General features: G+C 34.3%; 4 protein-coding genes across 9 annotated transcripts in view; 1 reads left to right on the top strand and 3 right to left on the bottom strand.

The window, feature by feature from the left end:
* LOC122638040 (serine/threonine-protein kinase 25) overlaps positions 1-10,894 on the bottom strand; it is a 93,854-nt gene extending 82,960 nt beyond the window's left edge. Inside the window, exon 1 of one of the 3 annotated variants that reach the window (XM_043830877.1) lies at positions 9,554-10,894. Coding sequence is in view for 1 of the 3 variants with exons in the window: in XM_043807301.1 (XP_043663236.1) it covers positions 9,554-9,568 (15 nt within the window). In the remaining 2 variants the exon portion in view is untranslated. The remainder of the gene's footprint in view (positions 1-9,553) is intronic. The other 2 variants (XM_043831054.1, XM_043807301.1) reach the window with 2 other exon arrangements.
* Positions 10,895-11,050: 156 nt separating this feature from the next.
* Positions 11,051-18,362, top strand: LOC122634360 (UPF0430 protein CG31712-like). Of its 2 annotated transcripts, XM_043823271.1 has the most exons (6): positions 11,051-12,058; positions 12,503-12,646; positions 13,151-13,198; positions 13,494-13,719; positions 16,918-17,001; positions 17,091-18,362. In XM_043823271.1, the coding sequence occupies exons 1-6, from the start codon at positions 11,916-11,918 to the stop codon at positions 17,253-17,255; spliced, it is 810 nt and encodes a 269-aa protein (XP_043679206.1). In that variant the 5' UTR covers positions 11,051-11,915; the 3' UTR covers positions 17,256-18,362. The 2 variants fall into 2 exon arrangements, with proteins under 2 accessions (XP_043679206.1, XP_043679295.1); XM_043823360.1 differs by lacking the exon at positions 13,151-13,198 and having other exon boundaries at positions 11,365-12,058.
* Positions 18,331-21,996, bottom strand: LOC122634218 (tubulin glycylase 3A-like). Of its 3 annotated transcripts, none has more exons than XM_043823141.1 (11): positions 21,651-21,996; positions 21,289-21,565; positions 20,866-21,183; positions 20,681-20,792; positions 20,382-20,593; positions 19,853-20,269; positions 19,546-19,753; positions 19,376-19,466; positions 19,138-19,296; positions 18,759-19,018; positions 18,331-18,673 (listed from the first exon to the last, which is right to left on the bottom strand). In XM_043823141.1, exons 2-11 carry the CDS (start codon positions 21,436-21,438, stop codon positions 18,501-18,503), a joined length of 2,100 nt encoding a protein of 699 aa, XP_043679076.1. In that variant the 5' UTR covers positions 21,439-21,565; positions 21,651-21,996; the 3' UTR covers positions 18,331-18,500. The 3 variants fall into 3 exon arrangements, with proteins under 3 accessions (XP_043679076.1, XP_043678905.1, XP_043678995.1); XM_043822970.1 differs by having other exon boundaries at positions 21,289-21,545; XM_043823060.1 differs by having other exon boundaries at positions 19,138-19,275; positions 21,289-21,545.
* A 17-nt stretch (positions 21,997-22,013) lies between these two features.
* LOC122634467 (tubulin glycylase 3A-like) lies at positions 22,014-25,032 on the bottom strand. Its single transcript, XM_043823478.1, has 11 exons — positions 24,655-25,032; positions 24,194-24,551; positions 23,984-24,120; positions 23,820-23,912; positions 23,571-23,746; positions 23,359-23,497; positions 23,041-23,254; positions 22,861-22,951; positions 22,601-22,771; positions 22,272-22,528; positions 22,014-22,197 (listed from the first exon to the last, which is right to left on the bottom strand). The coding sequence occupies exons 1-11, from the start codon at positions 24,835-24,837 to the stop codon at positions 22,061-22,063; spliced, it is 1,956 nt and encodes a 651-aa protein (XP_043679413.1). The 5' UTR covers positions 24,838-25,032; the 3' UTR covers positions 22,014-22,060.
* Positions 25,033-26,256: the final 1,224 nt, after the last annotated feature.

Raw genomic sequence — 26,256 nt, 5'->3', positions numbered from 1 at the left:
CTCTCTCTCTCTCTCTCTCTCTCTCTCTCTCTCTCTCTCTACTCTCTTTTCTCTTCCTCTTTCTCTCTCTTTCTCTCTTATCCGAGATATTCCAGCACTCACGCGGTCGATGGCCTCGAACGTGAAATAATGCGCTGGAAAATTCCGAAAGGCCGTCGTTTATCGATTTTCTTTAATTATCTTGAATGCACGCGATACTTTGAAGATGATACGGAATTATCGTACGGCTGGCGCGAAAGGAAGATTATCTTTTAATAAGAAAATCCAACATTCGTTCTTAGCAAAATTCATAAGCATTGATCATACGATTATCAAATTTCTCGAATATCCTTTACTCAAATTTTATGAGATCATACGGATCTTCAGATATCGCAAATTTATCATCGAACATCAGACCCTAAATATTTCTGTCTGTTGTTTTTGCCACTATTACATATCATTCTTGATGATAGATAAATATCGAGGAATACAAACGATGCGCTTGACATTGATCCGACCTTTTTCTATATGTATCTATCTACTTCTCTGTGTACGTGCGTGTGTGTATATGTATATACCTACTTATTTTTGTATATGTGTGTATATACGTTTGCCCCATATCAAGTTTCCCAACGAAAATATCAGGATTATTATGAAATTTCATGATTTTCTTGAAAAAAAACTTCGAGACATATCGATTTTGTTTTCGAGGAGGGATAGAGGTTTATCATAAATTCAATTATTTTCGGCTAACTCGTTAAGAGAGAATGTGGAGAGATGACAACTCCTTCAAATATCTTAAATGGCACGCACGAGTCAAGTGGCATATCATTTGAAAGACTTTTTAATTCTTTTTACGATGATGTTATTTATTTCTTAATTTTTTTTTTTTTTTTTTTTACTTTTTGTTTCTATTTTCGAGTCGGTAGTTTCCGAGGAAAAATGTGTTTCGAAGTTTCTGATTGAGAAGAAGTTTTATTTCATCAAATATTCAAAATGTGTATTGGTAAACTTACATGTAATAATAAAGTCTTTGTTCGGTGTTATATCGAATATATATATATATATGTGTGTGTGTGTATGTATGTATGTATAAAATGTCCGGTGCAATCAGACGGTATTTTTCAAACATACGTTGCTAAAGTTTCTCTAACGAATCCGCTTGAGTTACATATATATACATGCTCTGAATCGAAAATATCCCCATAGAAAACGAATAATCAAAGAGTATAAATGATCAGGAAAATGCTGGATTAAAAACTGCCGTATTGGAGTTACATAGTGCGATAGAGAGAGAGTTCCATCGTATTGAAAATACACTTCTTCCGGCATATTCAAGTCATTCTGAATTGGTTTCTACGATCAATGAATAAATCTGGCTTTCAAATAAATCAAAGTGCGACTCTCGATGGTCGAATCATTCGATAATTTTAGTGGAACCAACAATTTTCCTACCGAAAATATTCATCGAGATAAACGGGATGTATCGAAGAATGTTTGACATAATACTTTAACAAAGACTTTATTACTTGCTTATATATCGATCAAACTTTTCAAAGGAACGTCGTTTGCTATCGCTTACCACGATAAAAAAGTAAATAATCGAATGTAAAAAAGAAAAGAAATTTTATCGACGCGACTAATAATAAAAAAAAAAAAAAGAAAGAAAAAGAAATAAGCTATTCGTTCAGAGGATGACTTACGTATCTAAAATGTTAATTGTTAGAAACGTAATAGTAATTGAGACTCGGCCTTGAGACTCGTTTGTATCGAATGATAATAGCTTCGTAGAATTTCCAACGAAATTTCATTTATAAAATGCCGATAAAGTAGCCGTCCCTTTTCCATACACGCGCAATATATTGACCAGAGAGTGTAGAGATGTCCATGAAAATGAATATCCAGTGGATGAAGCATGAACGAGCCTTGTTAAAATGGGAAACGAGTATGACGCGATCGAGACTCGATTGAAACTCAACGACGTCGTACTCTTCGACTTTTATTTTTTGTTATACCCGATGAAAGCTCTTCTCTTTCTCTCTCTCTCTCTCTCTCTCTCTCTCTCTCTCTCTCTCTCTCTCTCTCTTATCCTCACTCTTTCACTCTCACTATCTCTCTCTTACACTTATCGATGGTTCGAAGATAAAGAAGAAATTCCATTATCCTGACTGCTCCTTTCTCCTCTACCTGTGAGTTCTACCCTCCCTCAATCCCCCCCTCTCTCTTTCTCTCTCTTTCTCTCTTACTGTACCTCCCTTTTTTCTCTCCCTTTCTTCTTTCTTCTTCCCTTTACTCTCGCGCCTCTTTTCACGAGAAGATCGGCAGGCCACTACTACTCGGAATACCTCGTTTCCTTTGTCCGCATCTTTTCTCACGATCCTAAGGATACCGTACTCGCACTGAAACGACCTTCGTATAAGGAGAAGAGTAGTAGATGCTACTGCCCTGCAGCTAAAACCCGGCAAATTGCGCTTCCAACTTTTACGAGGAGCACCGATCCTCCATCGAACGGACGATCATCTCTTTCTCTCTTCGGAAAGAGAAAAAGGAAGACAGACTTCTTCTACTCTCCCTCTTTCACTCTCTCTTTCGTTCTCTCGACATTTGATTTCTTTCCTTTTCTTTTTTTCTTCTTCTTTTTCTTTCTTTTTTCTTTCAAGAGGTATTAGTATCTTGTCTGATTGAAACGAGTATCCAAGTAGGAAACTTTGACTATGTATCGTATGATAATGTATAATAGCGTCTATATCACGTTTTCATGAATTTAATCGCGGTGTTTTCTTATATATAAGTTATTTATATATTTAATTATATCTTATATATAGTTATTTATATATTTAATTAGATTTTAATGAAATGTGGAAGGATATATCCTTAATACATATCTCTTTCGCAAATTTCGATTTAATTTAAATATTGATTTATTTATACATACATACATACATACATACATATATACATACATACATACATACATACACACACATCTTTTTATCTTATTTACCATTATTGATTATATTTATGACATATGTATATATATATATATATATATATTATATTATAAATTCTAAAAATATTCGAGGATGAAAACAAGTTGAACTTTTAACTTTTCAATGAGTGATCCCAATGAGAATGAGTAGTTTTATGTCGATGAAGTACCGAAACGTACTGGTTCAATAAATATTGCTGAACCAATGACAGATCGATACCGGCTGAATATCCAAGGAACTTACCGATTATGCAACCCTACGAAACAGCCCGAAGCGATTTGCATTTTTCGACGTCGACGAAATCGACGAAAAAATCTACTACTTTGAATTTCGATTATGTAGAATGGCAAACAAATATACAGGAGGGACGAAAAAAAAAAAGAAAACTTTCGTTGTCTCTTTACGAACGCGACTTAGCGTTTCTCTCAAGAATCTTTTCTTCTAAACTTTTCCTTTAGTTTCCATCTTCCTGCTTGTTGCACCAAACTTTTGTCAAACGTTGTCCTACGAAGAAGACTTCTTGACTGAATTTAAAACGTAATTCTTTAACCTTACAGATTTACATCACAATCGAAGAAAACTTTTCATTCGTTCGTTTGTTCGTTCGTTCGTTCGTTCGTTCGTTCGTACGTTCGTTCGCAAGATCTCGCAAGAATTATTCAAACTTAAAAGCATAGCCTTTTTATTTATGATTTATTGTTTCCAACGAAACATCGATGTAAAAGCTTTTCTTGAAAATTTCAAAGATATAATAAAAAAAATAAATAGCACGATATAACTATGGGGGGGGGGAAAAAATTGAATTTTTAATCTAATTCTTAAGTACGATGTCTTCAAAAGTGAGAGAGAGATTTTCAAGAGAATTTCCTCCCCCCCCCCTCTCTCTCTCTCTACGTAATAATTTAAATTTTTGAAAGAGAAAATCTTGAGGGTTTGGAATAACCAAGATAGATATCTTGCGTGAAAGTAACGGAGAATTCTGGTCTTATTAGAACGAAGTACTTTTTCCCTTAGCACGTAGATTAGATCGAGGGATGGATTTGTCTGATCTTTTCTCGAGGATCTACGCGAAATTGGAATTTCTTTTTCGTCTCGAACGAGAAACCTGTTATATTGTGTAAGGAAAGAGAACCTTTCGACGAGTGTCAATTTCCTCTCTCTCTTTTCTTACATAAAGTTGCATAAAATTCGATCGAAAAAAACAATCAGATTAAAATAAACGAGAAAAATTCTTAAAAGTAGAATATAACGGCGAACGAACGAGACTAATTCGCTATAATTATATCTGAGAATGATAAATGGAAATGTCATGGGGACACGGAGACCGGATTTGTTTATGGTAAATGTATGTGTTCGTATAACGTGGACGCTTAACCACGAATTACCTTTGATAATTATTTACAAAACTGGTCCAAAACTGGTCCTTACTTTTTAACACGGGTCAACGATCACGAGTTAAACTCAGGTAGCTGACTTATAATTCTGTTATATTATCGATTACACGATCGAAAATATTGAACTGATCGAAATATTTAACTTCTTGAATGGCGTACGTAAGTACTTATTCAACATACGTTACAAGTATGTATATATATATATGTGTGTGTATGTAACTAGTATTCGAAAGTTAATCTCGATTAGGTATAATTGATCCTCGTTGAATACATAAATGATAGATACTTTTATTCGTTCATTATTTCCGACATTTCGCAGAGAATGTATCGTTAGATTTACCTACCTATAAATATTTCAACATTTCAATAGAAAACTCTTATTATCATTAAACGTCGATATTAAGTAAAAAATATCACTGTAGATCTCGATAAACAATATCGTCGATGTCAGAAAATATGATGCTAGATAAGATCACGATGTTAGATACTTCCAATATAAAATAATCTTTCATTTCCAAAAACTTGGTAGATTAATCTTTATTGATGAAAATATTTACGTCTTTTCTGATATAAATAAGTACTCGATTCCGTGTAATCGATCGAGAAGCGTTAAGAAAAGGTTTTACGTGGTAACGCATCGGCGTATCGCACCGGTGATAAAGACTTTTGCTCTAACACACACGTGTCAGATCGGCCATGTTTGGTCTTATGTAAAATATTCGAACGCATCCATATATAGACGGAGGAGTCGAGTACATGACTCCGACGTTATCACCTACATGCATGTATCTCAAACGTACGTATACGTGTCTATATAATCTGTATATATGTGTATAATTCTGTCTGTGTGTATATATGTGTCTTCACATATGTACACGACACAAAGCTATTACTCGCTTTACGAGGGGTTCCGTTCGTGACGTTTACGACCGAACGAAACCTACCGAATGCGCCAGCACTGCCACCGGCTACGATTAATTCTCGCGTACCTCCGATCCAAAAGTTTCACGAAAAGTACGTCACGGTACGTTCGAGTTCGTTGCACGCGCCTTACCTTTCTTCGAATTTATAATGTAAGAAAAAAAATATATATATATATCTTGATATATAAGAAAATGTATATAACGAACAGTTTATCGCAGCTCATCCGTTCTAAGGATTCGCATTTTTTGTTTTATATAATGAATATGTACGTATAAAAAAAAAAAATGAAAGATAAAAAATAAAGGAGATTTTAACTCGTCTTAAGTAATCGTTACGATCGCAAGCTCCGATACCTATTTCCATATTTTCTAAAATACGACGATCTCTTTTTATATTCCTGCAAAAATATCGCTAATTTCGTATCCACTTTCTTTGGATATTTTTACGTCGATTTACAAAAATAATATTGCCTTAAGGTTGGCAAACAAGAGTGAATATTTCAATTGCCAATATAACGATTAATTTACAGTATATATTAACGCTATATCTAACCGGTTGTGTCGGGAATTAAGATCCGAGGAAAAAATCTGAGTCAGTTTGGTAATTTTTTAAACGACAAATTACAATCATAATTTCCAATCTAAAATCATAGGATTACCGTTAACTAAACGTCTGATTAAATCGGGACAAAATTCCTAGAGCAAGAGGAAATAAAAAAAAAAAAAAAAATATAAAAAAAATTAAAAATTAAAAATTAAAAAAAAAAAATTCGAATAAACATTAATAAAGCGTGCTTTTCTTTCCGCTAAATAATTAAATGCAATATGAGAAATAAAGAGAAAAAGGGGGGAGAGAGAAGGAAAGGAAAAAAGGAGTGAAATAAAAAAAGAGAAAAAAGAAAAAATAAAAAAAAAAAAAGAATACGAATCGTCAAAATGCATGCACGGACGCTTCGCACTTTATTGTCTCGAAATACATACTACCCACGTAACCACGATATAGATAGACATATATCTACTTATTCACATTATACACGGTATGTACTATGCATATTTGAAAAAGTGTATAAATATATGTAGATATAAACGAGCAGTACGGGCACATGATTTGAACGTTCCAGTCGATAACGTTTACGGAAGGCACACGGGCGAGATAAGAGAACGCACAGAGGGTGCATCGCGCTTTTGCTCGAGTTAGCCAACGAGCTAGGCTTCCCGAGCTACGATAAGAGTAACAACGACGTTATCGTGTCCTGGTGTGCGTTACACGCGTACAGGGGAAAGAGGAGAGGAGAATTGTCGTACGACAGAGACAACGTTATCGTCGATGAACAGAATCCATAGAAATAGAAAGAGAGAGAGAGAGAGAAACAGACAGACAGAGAGGTCTCCAGAGAATTTCAAATCACTTTGTTATCGAACCGATTAATTATTCTAGAAGGAGAAGGAAGACAATAAGAGAGAGAGAGAGAGAGAGAGAGAGAGAGAGAGAGAGAGAGAGAGAGAGAGAGAGAGAGAGAAGAGCCAATAACGTTCGTTCTAATTTCAAATTCTAAATATTGTATTTAGAAGACCTTAAAAGGTAAACCGATCGCGTAAAAGTCCCGTAAAAATTCTCGAAGGGATAATCGAAGCATGACGTGCTAATATCTCGAAAGAGATGAACGCGTTGTCGTGGAAACGGCAAATACTCGAACGGCATGGTATGCCAGTACGAAGCCATATGATCGTCGATGAGTACGGAGCTGTCGAAAGGGGGAGGAGACAGAATCCCACCCTCGACACTCGTACGTACATATCCCATCTCGATCGATATCACAGCGAGGGTAGCAGGTGGCTTTCTATGCCGAGCCCGTTATTTCTATGTCGTTTTTTTTTCTCCTTTTTATTTGTTTATTTATTTTTTTTTTCTTTTTAATTTTCTTCCTATTTTTTTTTTTTTATTCTCTTATAATTTCATCGTCTCGTCCTTCTCTATCTCTCGATGAATATCGAAAATGTGAAACGATATTATATGTATCTCAGGAATCGACTCTATCGATTTCGCAAACTCGAACATAGATAAGATATGTGTGTGTACATATCTATCTATGTACGTATATACCCAAGACGAAAAATCTACTATGAATAAAAACGTTAGGGTAAATCGAGGTACAGATCGGATCTTATAAACTATTATATACAAAATATATAATGTTCTCTTCGTTTTATTCTCTTACGTACTCCTTTTAACAACATTCGAGTCGAGTACAATCGTTAAGTAAAATTCGTCGAACGTAATTCGTCATTCGTACGAATTACACATTTTACTATGGACATATGCATTTGCTCGATAAGAAGTGAACTTTTTGAAAGGAGTGCATGACTCATGCTTGAAATATTTGCGAATCCTTGGATTTTGACATTGTCCGCTTGGCAAGCGTTCGCGAAATTTTTATACGCTTCTTTGATCGACGCGTTTCTTATCGACAAAAAAAAAAGAAAGAGAGAGAGAGAGAGAGAGAGAGAGAGAGAGAGAGAGAGAGAGAGAGAGAGAGAGAGAGAGAGGAAAAGAAAGAAAGAAAAAAAGAACAAAAGGGAAAAAAAAATTGAATACGTTTGCTTCGACGCGAAAAAATTTGCAAACGTCGAAGAAACGAGGGAACGCTCGAGGATAAGGATAGAAAACAGAGAAAGAAAGAAAGAAAGAAAGAGAGAGAAAAACAAAGAAAGATAAGTAACAAGAGAAAAAGTACAGAATTGCAGAAACGAAGTTCGCATTGGCCTATCAAAGAAATGAGATCTCCCTGTATTAATTACCCATCGGCTCTCTTTTTTCATCTCCAAGGAACACTCTGGTAATAAATAGAAGTTCGTGATAAAAACGGGGTGGCGCGGTGTGTTGCGACGTGATTGCAACGTGCAGAGGCAGAGAGCTATGCGTCACCGTAGAACCGATAAGCTTCGCATTCAACGTTGCCAATAAATCCTTCCGATGAAATTCTTTTCGAGCGAACCACGACGCGAGGTTACGCGTGTTTTTTTTGCGCGTTACGTGTACATACGAAGAAACGAAAAAAAAAAGAACGAACGAACGAACGAACGAACGAATGAACGAACGAATGAACGAACGAACGAGTGAACGAACGCAATCGTAGTGACGTATTTATCCTATCGCGAATCTCCAACGTTACTCCGAAATATATCAACTAAAGAAAGAAAATAACTACGACGAATTATATTCGTGATAATAAATGAACGACCTCGAGTAGAGGACGTGTCGTTTAGAAGAGAATGAAAACATTGTTTTTTCCTTTTTCTTTTCCTCTTTTTCAGAAACAACGTGTTAATATCAAATATCATGTACGTAGCTGTCAAAACAAGGACAACAACGCATATATCTTTCTTTCTTTCTTTCTTTCTTTCTTTCTTTATCTCACTCTCACTCTCTCTCTCTCTCTCTCTCTCTCTCTCTCTCTCTCTCTCTCTCTCTCTCTTGCTCTCTCTATCTATCTATTTATCTATCTATCTATCTCTATCTCGAACACACGTTTACCAAACGACTTGGACGACTTTCGTAATCGCGTCCTCCTTTTCTTTTCGAACATCGCTAAGACGACGATATTATCAAAGTGTACCTTTGAGATATAGTACAGCTCGTAGTCTTGAACGTAAGAATCGAGAGACGACATAGAACGGTGCGAAAGGAGTAATAATAAGATAACTAATATTATTAGAACGCTCGCGTAGAATCAATAAACGAGAATGAAGCATGTACGTTGGTTATTATTACGAAGGAAAAGGGGCGATCTCGAGAGTTCTCGAGGAAGAGGAAAAGACGTGGTCTCTCTCTCTCTCTCTCTCTCTCTCTCTCTTTTCTCGTCAAGGTCACGTGTCGTTTCGCGTCTCTTACGTTCGAATATGCGCGTTCATCGGTGAGAATGCGCTGCGAGTATAGAGCATCTCGGACGGTCTCGCGAGAGTTCGTGTTTTCGCAAGTAGATGAGACGCATTGTGGTGGGTGGGAAGTGGGGGTGGGGGTGGAGTAGAGTAGAGTAGAGTAGAGAGGGGAAGGTGCAGAGCGAGCGTGCCAGCTGTGCGCAGGAACGGAGAGGTTAAGTTAGGTAGAGAAGAGGGAGATGAAGATAGAGAGAGAGAAAGAGAGAGAGAGATAGACAGAGACAGAGAGAAAGAACGAGAGAGAGAGAGAGAGAGCATTTGGGGGTCGCGAGGTCGAAGGGCGCGGGATCGAAAAAGTACGGAGAAGTGGTGTCTTTGTATAACTCACCTCGTTGAAGGCCATCTTCTTCGCTATGCTTCCGGACTCGCGGCTGCTTCCGGCGCCTCCTTGCCCCACCGCTGCCGGCGAACACGAACCTCCGCCAGAGCCGGCGGACTAATTTCTTCTCCTCCTGTTGTTGCCGCGAACGAAGCCGAGCTGCTCGTCGTCCGTTTCGTGGTGATGCAGGAACAACGGGCTGCAGCGGCGCATCGACGAAACCGGGAACCGCACTCGCGCCGCGACGACGACGGCACTCGCGGCGACACGACTCGCGGCGACGGACCTCTCAGCCAACCCTCCGCGACACACATACGTCACGGAAGATCCGCGAACGAGCACCTTCCGCGCTTAGAGTCCCCCTCCCCCGAGCTCTCTCGCACTCTCTCTCTTTTTTTCTATCTCTCCCTCTCGCTCGTTCGCTCCACGACCTTCTCTCTCTCTCTCTCTCTCTCTCCTCTCACGCTCTTTCTCACCCTCTTCGTCTCCGTTTTGTCTTTACTCGAGTTTCTGCTCTTCTCCCTCCCCTCTCGCTTATTTTCTTTCTTTCTTTCTTTCTCTCTCTCTCTCTCTCTCTCTCTCTTCTCCTACCAAAACGTCCCTATACGCTCTCGTATAGGACAGACCACCGTCGTAACCTATAGCGCCAATTACGCGCACGCTTTTCTCTCCTTACTTTCCTCCGTCCTTCCTTCGAATTATTTCAAACGTTCAACGATTAGTTTCCAACTCTCCGACGACGAACGACTCGAAAACGCCGATCCGCCAACATTCCTCAGGTGGCCGCCGCAGTGAACGCACACCTTCGATCTCTCTTCCCCAAAGTGCCGCGACGATATTGTCGGCAGCACCGGCGCCGCTGTAGCTGACTATTGCGACGACGACAACGAATACGAACAACGTAGACAACGATAACAACAACAACAACGACGACGACGACGACGACGAGAACGACAACGACAACCACAACGACGACGACGACGACGACGACGACGATGATAACAAAAACAACGACGGAGAGGAGAGGAAGGACGACGATTCTCGATGACGATTCTCTTTCGCCTTCCTAGCCTTCTCTCCTCCTCCGTCTTTCTACGATTTTTTTCTTTCTTTCGATCGACGTTTAAAATAACGTGAACCACTCGACGACGACGAACAGGCGGCCTCTCGACGTACGACACGATTTTATCTTCTCCTTAGCGAACTTCCCCCCAAACACACTCTTTTTTTCAGAACGTATTTATATCCACCGCAAAGGTATCCGCAAACAGAGGAGCGCCATCTTGATTTTCTTGTGTCGCGGACAGAGTGGAATGAGATGCGCGCGACGCCGTCTTTTCTTCGCCGTTTCTTTCCTATGGTTGCCTGCCTGTTCTCTCCCTCTCTTTCTCTCTCTCTCTCCCTCTCTCACTCTCACTCTCACTCTCACTCTCTTTCTTTCTCTCTCTCTCTCTCTCTGACCCCCCCCCACCTACTCGCAGTTATCTCACTCTATCTTTCTTGCGCGCGTATAATCGACAGATCTTCGGAAAGCACTCGACTTGTTTACCGTTTATGTCGTAACATTCGTCTATTTCTATCGTGAGACAACGATTTTATTTTCACGAATAACATCCGACGACGCGCGACACGTAAATATTATTTAAACCTAAGAAAGAATCGCTCTTCTTTAGGATTAATTATAGTCGACGATAGAGCAGAATACAATAACACGATTATTATGTTATGATCTCATTGGTCAACGCTTCGGTTATATAAAGCTTCTTATTGGCTGACATAGCTGCTAAACTTATTTTCTTCATTCGTAGAATTTATGCGATAGTAGATTTATTTTGTAAATATAAACAAATCGATTGACTTTAGATTTCACTTGTTACGAAACTGTAGCATGATGTAACGCCAAATGAAATATAAATAATTAGTATTGCACGCACAGATCGTCCTTGCAGTAACTACACGGCCTTATTGTCGACATCTGATTGGTCGATGAGAGTATCGAAGGTTACTTAAATAATTGCATCGATAGCCGATAAATTTTAATGTCATAACGTAACGATATCAAATACCTTTTTATCTCTATCCGTTAACTTCAAAAAACTATATCATCCTTCTATCTTAAACTTATATTTTCTCATAGTAAAATAAATTATTCGAACGACAATTGCGCCGCCATTTTTCGATTGTCAACTTCAAGATGGCTGCAGTGTGATCACACAAGTAACTCGTGTTGCGGTATTCTCGTGGACGTTCTTTCGTTTGTGTCGTTTTGAAAAGTGAATTTTTTGACTTTTATACTCAAACGATATTCCTCGACGGGGGAACATTTCTGTTCGCGATTGAGTCTATCAAGAAAACGGTTAAATTAAGTAAAATGGGTCGTTCGAGGTCTAGAACGAAATCGCCGAGTAGAAGGCGTCACAAGAGCAAACATTCTCGCAAACGGTCCAAGTCTCGCGAAAAACATTCCAATAACAAATATTCGGATAAGCCGAAAGAACGCTCTTCTAAATCAAGGTTTGTTATATTTACTACTATATTAACTCTATATGTATTTATCTATGCATACATATATACGCGTATATAGATATATTATCGTTCCTTCGTCGTCTATTCCACCATTTTGTCATGCGCCTTGCATCGTTGGGCGATGTTGAATTTATTGCGTGTTAATTTATAATTACGAGACGTTACACATTGTTTTTTATGTATCAATGTGTGTTCTAGCTTCTTATTGACACCGACATATGGTTGTCCTTCGTAATACATTAACGTTATTAGCATATAACGAAACTGTTATACTCGTCTACATAATTTTTGCCTAATCGCTAATGTATCCAATTACGCGTATAGAATTTGATATAATTCAATGAATCTTTTTGACTCTTGTTTCTTCTGACTCTACGTTATTTATTCGTGACCATTGTATTAACGATATTGATATATAATATTTGTATGCAGGAAAAGATCTCACTCAGCATCATCGAGTACAGGATCTGATGCATCTGACGATGTACATATAGTTAGTCATAAAAAACGATCGTATAGAGACAGAGAAAGGAAAATGGATGAAGTCGAAAGGCTAGCAGAAATGGAGAGGCAAAGGTAATTGTTTAATCATTTTTATATGGTACTATCTGTCAAGGATATTGTACATAAGTTACTATCGTGTGTATTCAAATTTCTGGAGAGGATTCTTATATAATTTAATTGATACGATTGAATAATATAAAATAAATGTTTTTATGTTATTGACTAAGAGAAAGAAGAAAATATGCAAAGTGATTTGAATTGCAGTGGAATATAATATTTTGTCCTATAGACAAAAGGTGCAAATATTTCATTGAATAAAATTTTGTGTATTAATTTTTGCATGTTGTTGGCAGTAGGTATTATTAAGGAAAGCTGCATCAATCTTGCTTATAAGTTTTTATTTTGCTTTATTCTATTAGTATGTTATGTTTACTATTTCTATGATATATCATACTTCCATTATTTCCAGATATTTTGATTTATTATTAAACAAAGTAAATAAAAAATTAAAATTGAGTAATAGTATATTGTTTTATAAAATTCTTGTTATACGTTTTTTTATAATTGTGTTGTCAGGAAAAAGAAAGAATTAATGAACAAAACCCTCATCACGAATGCGGTTGGGTAAGATTGTATAACTATTTCATGGTGGTGGTTAATCAGCCTTAACTCGTATTTTATAAATAAAAATGGAAAAGCATGCCAAACATATTCTAATAAAACCATAGTATATGCCGAAAGGTTATTGGGAAAATAAGGTTACTATTAAGTGGCTTGAGTGTAACGTATCCATTTTAAAGTTGATACTTTTAACATATTCTATACAAGAAAATAAAAAAAAAAAGCATGGCCGAAAAAGCTATGTGCGAAAAATTAAATAAGATCTTTTAGAACAACATACTTGGCTGTCTGTCTGCAGACGGCAACGTGAAGTGGAGCAAAAGATGGTTGAAGAAGAAGCAGCCAAACGTATAGAGGAATTAGTACAGAAGAGGGTCGAGGAAGAACTTGAAAAACGTAAAGAAGAAATTGAAGCGGAGGTACAGAGACGAGTAGAGGAAGCGAAAAGGGCGATGGAGCGTCAAATGATGGAGGAGATGGAATGGAGACAAGCAAAACTGCGTGAGGAGGAGAAACGAAGAGAGGTAAGACCAATCCACAGAAACATTGGCCAGTGTTAGCCCAAGCGCTGTTACTTTCAGTGGGTAGTTAGCTTGTTACTTTCAAAGTACTCTGATATTACGTTGGACCTATACTTTAACAAAAAGGCAGGTTCTGTAATATGTTTATAGCATTATAGCTATTAAACTTGGAACAAGCTATAATGCTTTAATTAAATTCTAAGAAGAGATAGAATTCTGTGACTGAGAAGTGGGTAAGATGAAATATTGCATTGCAATAGTTGTGTAATCGTACATGGTTTGTACATCTCTGAAGATCAGCGATTAGGGACAAGTACTGCACAGAATGTCGATAATATAAATTGCATATATATTTACTTTTTCATTGCAAGTTGCTTGGTACCTGCGATATTGCTTAGTACCTACAACAATATTTATTATACTGTAAAATAAACGTAATATTTTTTAAAATACTTATATCGTGCGGTTACAGCGTTTGGGCTTGAAGCAGTATGGTTCTTGAGTATATATACAAAAATTACTGACAAACCATACTGCTTTAGCTTCCCAGCATCCACTGAAGTCGCGTTGTTGGGGAGAAATACTTTATATTATTGAAAAGATGTTGATATCATAGGCGCATGTATCAATTATTTATGAACAGAACATTGTATTTTGTACCATGTATATATTTATTATATCTGTACAACATTATAACCTTTCATCACACTATATCTCGACTGGCAATTGCATCAACAACTGAAAATTGTGTCCAAAGCAAAATCTGAAAAGTTTTGTTCACAATTTTTAAAGCTGTTGAACTTGTCGATCAGGCGAGCCAAAATACTTACGAAACTAGTTTACACGCGCATATGTCCTCATAATCCGTTAAAAAAAGAAAAAAAAGTAAAAACAAAAGTATTTCAATTATTGAAAATAAAAATTCCAAGATTTGTAATATATTGAAAAGAAAATGCAAAATGATCGTTATTTTTAAATAAAGTTATTTTTCTAAGGAATGGGAAACTAATGTTGATCCCTAAGCAGTTTTTTTCGGTGAAATAGTAGTTTTACAGGAATGCTAGACTTTTATAACAAATAAATCATATAAATATAATGAAGTGATTATAAATGAAGTACATTTTTTATACTTTATTTTGATTAGTTAATTATCTACTTCAGTTATTATCACAATAAAAAACTCGGTGTTTGTAGCGATTTATTATTTCATTACGTATTTGCACACGTTTTCTGTCAATATATAAAAATTAAAAAATTTAGGATGAATACTTCGTTGAAGATCTAAACGTATTTTCATACGATCATTATCTACATATCATAGTCTTACTTATCTCTTGAATATTATCATCATTTATTGAAGAAATTATCAGTCGGTAAAAAAATTATGTATTAACCATATCTAATAGCTTGTAATGTAATTGCTTTCCTTATTTTTTTTGTGGGGTTTTTATACCATTGTATTTCAATTAGAAACACATTGGCTTCAATTTGCTGGATAAACTAGTCTTGAAATTTAGGTAGATTATATTAAAAATCTATGCAAGGTAGTTATAGTGTGCAATCTTTCTAAACGCTCCAAATACCGAGCTCTAGTATTTTTTTCTTTCTTTTTTTTTTCTTTTTTTCTTTTTTTGTGCAATACTGATACAACATTTTGAAGTCTTTGATTGTCATTAATGAAAAATCCTGCTATCAACTAGATCTGCAGAAATCTACTAATATATATATAAATATATATATATATTTATTTATATATATATTTATATATATATATATATACAGGCATTTATATACGATAGATTTTTATTTTTATTCTTTCCTTTGTCTTTTCTTTTTTTTCTTCTTTTTTTTTTAATTCTCTCTTTTTTTTTATTTTTTATTATTATTATTTTTTTATTTTTTATTTTTTTATTTCATATTCCTTTTACATCTGACTAAGAATATTTTGTCGTTCGTGTTTGTGCACAATTTTTTTCTTTTTATCCTTGGAAAAAAAAAAATCAACACACACTCTGGTCAGATGGACAGCAATCCTGATTACAAGTTGAACAAACTTTGTCCTTGTTGCTTTGCACATTGAGTTTGCACTGAAAATGTCGACGAGTTTGGGAAAAAAAGTTTATTAGAATGGGAGAAGTAGACCTTAAGGGGCAGAATTAGAATCCCATAGCAACAAAGCACGACCTAGCAATATATAGGTCACCTTCCTTACTGACTACCAACAGAAGATGCCGGTTTTTAACTCACTGCTGAGTGATTGTCGATGAAGAAGGCATCCCCTACGTGCTGGCGTGAGCTCCATTCAGGTATTATCCAATTTATATATTCATAATTCATTTTATACCAATATTATTATTATCATTCTTTGTTGAAACACTATCGAGAAAAGAGACCACATTAGGGATCATTTTAGATTCGTTAAATAGTTAATACCTGGGACACAACGCATTCCGTCAACAGGTCGGGCGGATGGCACCGTTCGTTTTTAAATGTATTTGAATATAATAATTTCAAATAAAAACACTGAACATCGTTTGAAAAAATATATATGTGTATATATGTATATATGTGTGTATATACATCTGTGTTTATATATATATATATATATATATATCAACGCTGATCATTATACACACGAATGTATCTTCTCTGGTAAAGTATATACACTCTTTCTGTATATTTAGTCTTTATTCTGCATTAAACGGAAACATAGGCGTGTCGCGTTAAAAAAAAAAAAATAATAATAATAATTAAATAAATGAATAAATAAAAAAGAAACAGGACAGTATCAAGATTTTGTCTATATACTTGCATGCACAGTGGATATCGATCCAATGTCATAATTTATTTTTTTCACTTTCAAGTGGCATCCTAAGTCGTCGTATTTTCATCTGGGAAATCTCTGACAATACACAGCATTCGCTGGGAACTAAGAGGAGCAAGTTTAATTCTGAAAGAAAGGAAGTGGGTTTTTTGTACATGCGTCCTCTGTCATTTTATCACGACAAGCCATCCTACTTATCTAAAACCCGGCCTAAAAATTTCACATATCCCCAATTACTTTTCCTATACATGAAGGTTCTTAGGATGTATTAGGCTGTTGACATAGCGGCACTAAGCTTTCGGATATGAACGGTGTACCAACAACTGGTGAGCGACGATATCATTACCTTGTGTAAACATATTCTGTTGTCATTGTAGGAGGAAGAGCGGAAGAAGCGCGAGGAACTAGAGAGGATCATGGAGGAAAACAACAGAAAAATTGAAGAAGCACAGAAGAAACTTGTGAGTTACAAATAGATTAAAAGAAGACAAAGTAGAGATACATATACTTGTCTTGTATCATCTTTTATTCTTTAACCCTGTAACTTTAGGCTGAGGAGAGATTGGCAATGGTCGAAGAACAACGTCTTATGGAAGAAGAAAGACAGAGAATGAGAAAAGAACATGAAAAACGTGTTAAGGAGGAGCAGAAAAAGATCCTAGGCAAGAACAACTCGAGGCCTAAATTGTCGTTTACGCTAAAACCAGTTACGTGAGTTTGTATTATACCGTGCAGATATATATGTGATATTCACATATTCTTGTCGGTTTTGAAATTAGTTCATAACCAACAAGAATACTCGTTTGCTGCGCATATAAAAATATTTCAGTCAATGCAGCAACAAATGCCCAAAGCTTGTGTGAATTTATTCACTGTGATTGTTGAAATCTGCGAAGCATTGAAATGTCATTTGATTATGACTTTAATTGGTATGTCAAAATCGAATGATAGATTTCATGCTTGAAAGGTTTCATTACGATCATAACTGGGACTTAACTTTTTTTCAAGCTACACTTACATCAAAATTCATTGAATTTTATGTCAACGAAATTCCTTTATTCTTCAATATTATTGTGTGTGATATAATAAATTGCTTGCAGACGTATCCGACGGCTGTTCAGCAAATTAGTTAATTCTATATTTGGTGTAAGTGCGGTTTAAATATATGTGTTCCCAATTCACAAATACAATTTTAAATAGTATGGATTTTCTCTTATTGTATTATAACAGGAAATAAAATGATTTTATTTCAGTTAGAATATATTACGAATATTATGTTAGGGTATATTTGTACTTTCTGTAGAAGCAGAAGATTTATCTCACACAGTAAATATAACAATATGGAACTGCAAACTGATTAAAGCTATTCCGTTATTAAACTTGAATGTTATTTATCGGTTGTATGAAACAACATGCACACAGATTTCCTTAATATTTGCAATACGCGGTATTGCACAATTTAACAATTCTAGTTATAATCGAAAATTTTGATAAGGGACATCTGTTATTGTGTTGCAAAAATTTTACATTATTTTAATCGAAGAAAAAGAAAAGAGAGAGAGAGGGAAAGAAAGAAAAAAGAAAAGAAAGAAAAAAAAAACAGAAAGAAAAGAAAAAGAAAAAACCGGGAAAGTGAATAGATGATCTAAGATTGAGAGTGGATTTTGTACGTATCGAAATATAAGTACAGACGTGAGAAGAATGTCCTCTACTTAATCGTCTATAGATATGTATTTAAAAGAAGAAAGAAAAGAAATCTGTTCATACAGAATTGTATACTCGTGATATTGTTACTTGTAAAATAAATACGTTTTTATTAGTCGCTCTTTTGTTTGTTCAATCGAGTTAGTCTTCGTTTTTAGGATATATTAGTTGTAATTATAACGATCTAGTCGATGTAATTGTGAATCTTTTGTTTTGTATTATATATAGTATATAAAAGAATTTGTGAAAGACCAGTTCAGAGGTATTGCCAATTCGGCTGTTGTACAATTTTGGATTTTGTTAGCATGGCTTTACCCAAAGCAGTCAGACATAATCCAGTGTTTGGCTGTATTTCGGTGATCACTTGTTTATACGCTAACACAAAATCTCCTGTATCTGCGTTTGGATCGAATGGATAATCCATTATGACTAAAGAAGAAAAAATGAGAAAGAAAACAGTTTTATAGAACTAATTTATTAGATAAGAGATATTAAATAAAATAAATAATGATACCTTTTATAAGACTCTCCAATACATTAGGATATAATCTCTGAGTGATTCTAGTTCCAGGTGGATGCATACGAGGATTCGTATTTATTTCTATCAGCCAAACCGATAGATCCTCCATAATTACAAAATCTGCTCCGTACAATTCAAAACTGTATCTTCTTTTATCCATGTGTTCTTGTGCTGCCAACATAGTAGCGATTATAGCTTGACACATTTTTGGATAGATTTGTTCGTACCATGGTTCTCCCGTATAGCCTATTGTTCTATATAAAAAATTAGATCGTTGCGATTAGTTCAATTTTTTTTTTTCTTTCCTTTTTTCTTTTTTTTTTTTTCTCCTTTTTTCGTAAATCATTCTCAATGCTAATTTACGTTCACTGACTTTAAGTATTCGTTAAGTTTTTCACAATCCCAATCCTGAGAACGAATGGAAGTCTTAGGAATGATATATTTATTCTGGACTGCAGTGTTACAAATGTGTATCGCTTCGTGATAGCTATCAAAAGAGAACGGCCTTGAGCTAAAACGTAAAAACGATTCTCTGATACACAGTAATATTTGTTGCTCATAGTACTATGAAGTAAAATGATAATAATTTTACTCATAAACAAACTTTGTACTTGTAAATCCATATAGTTAGCGGATAACTGTTAGTAACAAGGTACCATTGCCTAACGTCGAACTTCGTATCCTTAACGAGTAATGGTTTTTCTGGAAAATCAAATTTCTCCGATATGCTTTCCATTGATCTTAACGTATAACAAAAAGATTCTAATAGATTTTAATTTACCTATATACTTTTGTACAATAAAATAATCTCTTGCGCAATCCTGTACCCTCTTAATTATGTAACTTAATTTATGGGCCATTGCAATTCCTACACCGCAGCAATAATTACTTGGCTTTAAGATCCAAATATTTCGCATTCCATTTAACTCGTATTGAGGATCGTTCTCTTTGACTCTCTTTAAAATTTCCACTGCCGAATCGTACAGTATCTAAATTTTTATAAACGCGTTGCGTTATTAGTACAAATCTAATGGTGATATTATCGTATAGACAAAAATACGTAAGTTTTTTTTCTTTTTTTAACGCACAGATAAGGACGATCGTTCTTTGTTGTACTCTTGAACATTTTCTTCTATAATTCCATTGCCACGATGAACAGCCATAACGTAATCGTCGATAAATTTATCCCACTCTGTCGGAGAAATAGGACTTTCTGATACGTCCAAAAATTCGTCATTTTTCATGGCAATAAAATTCTCACACCGTTTTATCGCGAATTCGATTTGTTTCAAAGAAATTGGCGACGAGCCTTTATTAAATATATCGACACCTTGATCGATTTGATGGGTAAACCATTTTAAAAGGCTCACCGCTGCAGTTTGTCGATAATCATCGAGAAATGCAGTTTTGTCACGGGCAACGTTGTAACTTCTTGGATATTGTACAGAGGCAATATTATCTTCGGTATGCCAATGAACATTTTCCAAAATTATTGCCATTCCAAGCTGAGAAAACAAAACAAAACAAAAAATATAATTAATATTTCTTTTTCTTCATTAACATTTTTTTTTACTCTTTCACAAACGAACTTTTCATACTTTCATTTATTTTATTTACCTTCGACGTATATATAAATGATTTTTCATATCTATTCAACAAAGTTTCAGGTTTGATATGGCCCGTCCATTCCACAAAATCATTTCTACAATCCCAAATAAAGTCTGGTGGTACATGTTTCAACACAGTGAAAATAATATAATCTTCGTTCAAGGATCCGTCTGGAAGATGAATATTACCAATCGACGGTGAATCTATGATAGCTGCACTACCTAAAATCAATAATTATGCTATGACGTAATTATCGTAAAAATCGTAAAATAATTATAAAAAGTTATGAACATCATCGTGATAAATACCGTAAGGTACGTGTCTCGTTTTTCTAGATTCGTATTTCTTTATCCAACCTCTTTTTTTTAATGTATTTTCCAAATACGGAATATCACCACGTATCAGAAAGATCTTTTTATTCTACGATCAAATCAAATTGTCGTTGTACGATTAATTTTTCTTACGATGCGATATATTTATATAACATCTTTACCTTAACAGCTTCCTCCACTCTCCGTTGAACCGCAAAATAAGTTTCCTTGTTATTATGATCTATGTTTAGATTTTCGAAGGGTATTTCATTCACTTCAATCAGCTTAGGTTCAATGGATTTATTATTTACTTCCGTTTCATCGGACGTATTCGCTTTAATAATAATAGAATTTTCCTGCGAGGATATGTTTTTTGATGGTACGAAACAATGAACAATTTCTTCGTTGCAATCCGACGAATCTTTGCTTGCGATTATTTGATAATTGTTTCTCGTCGTTTTCGAAAGAATCGAATGTTTATCGATTTTTTTCTCCTCATTCTAAAACAGAATACGTTTACAAAACGATATCGAAGATCTCGGTTTGTCAATTAATATTTTGATTGAATTTAATAACGTGTTAAGACGAATATACTTATTTCTTACGTTTTGATTCAAATTTAACAAAGTTCGAGTCGGGATTTGCTTCCGTACTTTGTCCATAGTTTTTGTTAGAATAGTTGGTGGTGAGACAAAATTGGGTGGTTTGATAACAGATTTTAAAACTTGCTGGTCGAATTGTTTTCTTTGTTTCATTTGCAAAATCTTCGTCTTATAAAATCCTTGGGATAGGAAGTCGGTTTTTGGTGATATAGTGGATTTCTTAGATTCGTTCCGTTTGTTGCTTGTACCAGGCTCACTGACTGGATCGATATTTCGTCAGCTTTACCGATTATGAATCAACGTGTCATAATTGATAAAGAACGTATTTAAAGAGAGAATCGTCGCGAAACAGTACGATGTTTTACCTGAGGGTAATCTTTTCGTTGGCTGTTGAGAATTTATTTTATTTGTTATAGTAGTAGTTTGTCCGCGAAGAATACCATTGTGTCTTAATGATGAATGCAACCGATCTTGATCGTTACAATTAGAATTCTGTTCCATATTCGTGAACATGAGTGCGACAAAAAATATAAAATTCAATTTCGAAATAATATTTTTGATAATAATAGATTTGATTGATTTATAATTAATAATTTAATTTAGATCGAAAAGGAGGTTATATAAGATTTATTAAAATCATTTGATGGCATTGAAAGCACGATATTCGATTGCTTCGTATTTTTTTGTTTTATCATTAATTTCAGATCGATAGTATTTATCATTATTATTTTTTACGGACTTATTCGTTATTTTTTAATAGATCAGAACGTTAATATCAGATTTTTTTCCCTCGTATACCAAGACTTGTTCCTTGACCTAAAACGTTGACCCCATAAAATGCATGACGTTGTTTGAAAATGCATTCGAATTTACCATGTAACGTCTTTCGACCTTTTCGACGATCTATAATAACTTTAGAAATATATTCGATTATGAATCTTTTTTTAAAATTACACTAATCCAATCATTATTTTTAATCTTTATACTTTTTATGGTGTCTTCGATAACTTCTGGATAAAGTTTTGCAGTAACAGTACTACTAGGTGGATGTAATCGAGGATTCGTATTGATTTCAATGAGCCAAACAGAAAAATCGTCCATTATTACAAAATCTGCACCATATAATTGAAAACTATTCTTCCGATTCACCATATAATCCTGAGATGCTAATAGGGCACCTATCAGATTCTGTTTGATACTTGGTCTGATAATTTTTTCCCATGCTGTCTCTTCGTTTCTCGATCTAATCAACAAGTATAGTTAAACCAATATTAAATCATCGATCTTTAAATAATAATTAAGAGAAATTATTTACCTGAGATAGTCTTTAAAATTTTGAAGATCCCAATGGAATTCGTTTGGTAAATGTAGATTGGTTCTAGGTAATTTTCTATATTTGTATTGCACAGTTGTATTACACAAGTGAATAGACTCGTGGAAATCGTCGAGCGTGAAATTTCTTGATGCAAAGCGTATTAGAATATCTCTGACATAAGAAATATTATTTTAATCAATGAAATCAATAATGAGACAATAAGCCCGTGGAAAGAATGAAAATTGATTAAAAATGATTACTTATACATCCATACAATGAGCGGTTGCGTACTGGTTATTAGAAACCACTGTCTAACATCTATTTTTGTCTTGTGAACAAGTAATGGCCGTTCTAAAAATATTTTTCCAATTTTATATAAAAAATTTCTTTATAAAAATATCGGATTTTTTAGAGGGGAAAAAAAGAAGAAGTAAACTTACCAATATATTTCTGAACAACATATTGCATTCCCTCCTTCGCAGCTTGGTTTACTTTATGCAATATATCGTTCAAAGAATTTTTAAGAACAATACCTCTTCCTAGACTCTTATCACCAGGCTTTAAAATCCATATATTTCGCATACCATCAACACGACTTTGTGGACGACACTTTGACATCTCTCTTAAAATGTTATCAGTTAACGTTAACAGTTCCTACAAATATGCGTCGTTTTAGATTAATTTTTTAACTTGAACATTTAATAAAAAAAAAAAAAAAGAAAAAAAAATCTCAAGATCGTATAAAATAATGAACATACGTTTATATCAACCTTGTCATTTGTTTTTAAAATGGCATGATGATTTATTATATTTCCATACCAATCTAAAAATTGATTCCAAACGGTTGCAGGAGCGTCTTTGTAATCATCTCTATCTATGTCTTCGTGTATTCTTACGCTAAAAGAAAAGAAAGAAAAATATCGACTTATAAATTCGAGTGATTAATTCGATTAATCTAAAAATTATGTACCTTAAATATTCCACACAACGTTCGAGAGCAAATAAAATTGCATTTATAGGAATTGTTCCATCCGGAGCCCATGCAGAGTTAGGTCCTGCTATACTTGTTAAAAACAAAAACCATTTCAAAATTCCAGTACATGCAGTGATATAAAAATCGTGTTTGAATTCTTCGATTTGTATGGTCTATCAAAATAAACATCCATTTCGTATTATTCATTGCAAGAATGTATTTGATTATTTTTATAATGAATATTACCTGATAAAAATTGTAACATCGAGGAAATTGAATGTTAGATACACCAGCTTCGTAAAACCAAGAAACGTTTTCTAAATTATTACACATATCGATCTAAAAGATAAATTAATCATTTTGTGTGATCGACGTACGAGATAAAAAATAATATAGTTATTATTTCGTACTTTTGACGTGAAATAACATCCTGCAAATTTGTTTATTAACGTTTTTTCGTCCGTTCGTATCGCAACTGCCTTCTTGTTGGTATACCATATAAAGTTAGCAGGTTGTCGTAATAACTTCTCTACTTGGTCTAATCCGCCTAGAAAAAGAGGGAAAGGATGTTTGTACTATTTTATATCAGAAGATTATATTACAAGATAATCAAATTTCACCTTCGTTCGTTACACATGCCAACGAAATCATTTTTCTAATAGCTTTTTTTTCAATCCAACCACGTTTATTCAAAGGTCTTCTTATTACCGGGAATATTCCAGAAATCACGAAAATCTTGCGTTCGTTCAAAGCTTTCGTTAAAATTTTTAATATGAAATTAATTCTTGCGTCGGAGGTTGTTAATAGTCTCAAACATTCTTTTAACAATATACTGCCATGATCGGATTCGTTTTCTTTATTTTCTTCTTCCAAAAGATCATCGATATTGTCACGGTTACAACATATAGCAGCACTTTTTTTCTCTTCGACTATAATCTTCACGTCCTCCTGATTTTCATCCATATTTTTCGGACAGATCTAATTGCGATAGAATTAATAATAAAATGGTAGAACGTGTAAATATGTGTTTATAGTATAAGTTTGTACGTGTTATATGTATAAATTATTCCATCGAATATACCTGCCAACCTTGATTATGTTTTTTGATCATACAATTTTCTGAAATTAAAGATATTTGCCATTTAGGATCAATATTTTTTATATTATCATAATCATTCTTCGAATTCTCGATCCAAGTATCTTTGTCCGAGGATACCACATTGTCTCCTCGAGAGTATATGCATTCTGTTTGTTCCCATTGCATATTGCATTTTTATAATGTTTTGCAACTATAAATTTTTTACTACGAATTTATAAATATATATCAACAAAATATTAACCTATCGATCGTGACATTACTTTCAATTTTAAGTTATATATTTATGTATACGATTGACAGGTGATCGATAGATAATCGACAGTTGATCGATGTTACTAGCATTTTCGAAGAAACCATTTCAACCAATCAACAAATATATTGACATTTAAACGCGTTTCTTTATTATTGCATATATAATTTATTGTATAGATAATTTTGATACAATATGATTTCAATATTTCAATAAATTTTCTTTCTTTCTAAATCGGTATGTAAGGAGTTACAAAATTTGCACATGCTAACGAAGGTATTATGCACCTTTTCTTTTTAACAGGTTGTTCATCGTTTATGTCAATATTATTTTTTTCGAGATGATTCCAATTATTTGAAAAGATGTATCGTTTTAAAGTATTTTTCATAGTGTCGTCCAACGTTTTCTTTATTACAGGATTTTTGAAAATAGGCTTTACAATTCGACTTTCTCCGGTATCAAAATTCTCCTTTTTCAAAATACTTCCTACGTCATTGCTCTTTTTATTATAATCTTTACGAATATGCGTAGTTTTTTTTCTATCGGAGAGATTACTTTTGTCTACTGTCTTTATTATTTCGTTCAAAACGTATATCAAACGTTTGTTGTCCGCAATTCTCTTTTGGATCTTTTTTCTTTGTGTACCCGATAGTTTATTCTTCAATTTATTCTGCGAAATATTTTTCAATATTCCTATAGTTTCTTGGCATGGATTATCATTTATTGAAATTAAACTTTGACGACTTTTCGTTTTCATTGAATGTAAATCAGATTTGCCGGATTTCTTAGATAATTTTGAAACGGATGACTTAATAGAAGATATCTTATCTTTCGTTAACATTTTTCTTTGAAAAGATTTCATTCGTGTTCTTTCTAAGTCGTGTTTGGTATCGTTAAATTTAACAAATTCAACTCGCTTCTTGTGTTCCAGTAGCATGTTATTTTTTCCTTCGAGTGGTACTTTATCGATCGATTTTCGTTTCAAAGATGATCCAAGAGATTTGCTTCTTTCTTGCTTCGTATAAAGTCGATATAAATTTTGTTCAGTTTCTTGCAACATATACAAATTTGTACTTTCATCTAAATCGCGTTTCGTAAAATTCGGTGGTAACGATTGCAACCATCTTAAAACATTCGCGACACTTTCTGATTCACTTTCATTGTCTGTCCTATCGTTAGAACTATCAGACGACGTTTGATTACTGTTCCTACGTTTTCCTTTATCCTTAAAATATACAAATATCAATGTGATTTATCTATTAACCTAAACATCTCAATTGTTTCGTCAACTTTTAATGAAATATTGTATTAACGATAAATAATTACCGACCGAT

Source organism: Vespula pensylvanica, chromosome 1 (genome assembly GCF_014466175.1).
Source record: "Vespula pensylvanica isolate Volc-1 chromosome 1, ASM1446617v1, whole genome shotgun sequence".
NCBI classification, from domain to species: Eukaryota; Metazoa; Arthropoda; class Insecta; order Hymenoptera; family Vespidae; genus Vespula; species Vespula pensylvanica.
This window is presented reverse-complemented; position numbering and strand designations above follow the sequence as displayed.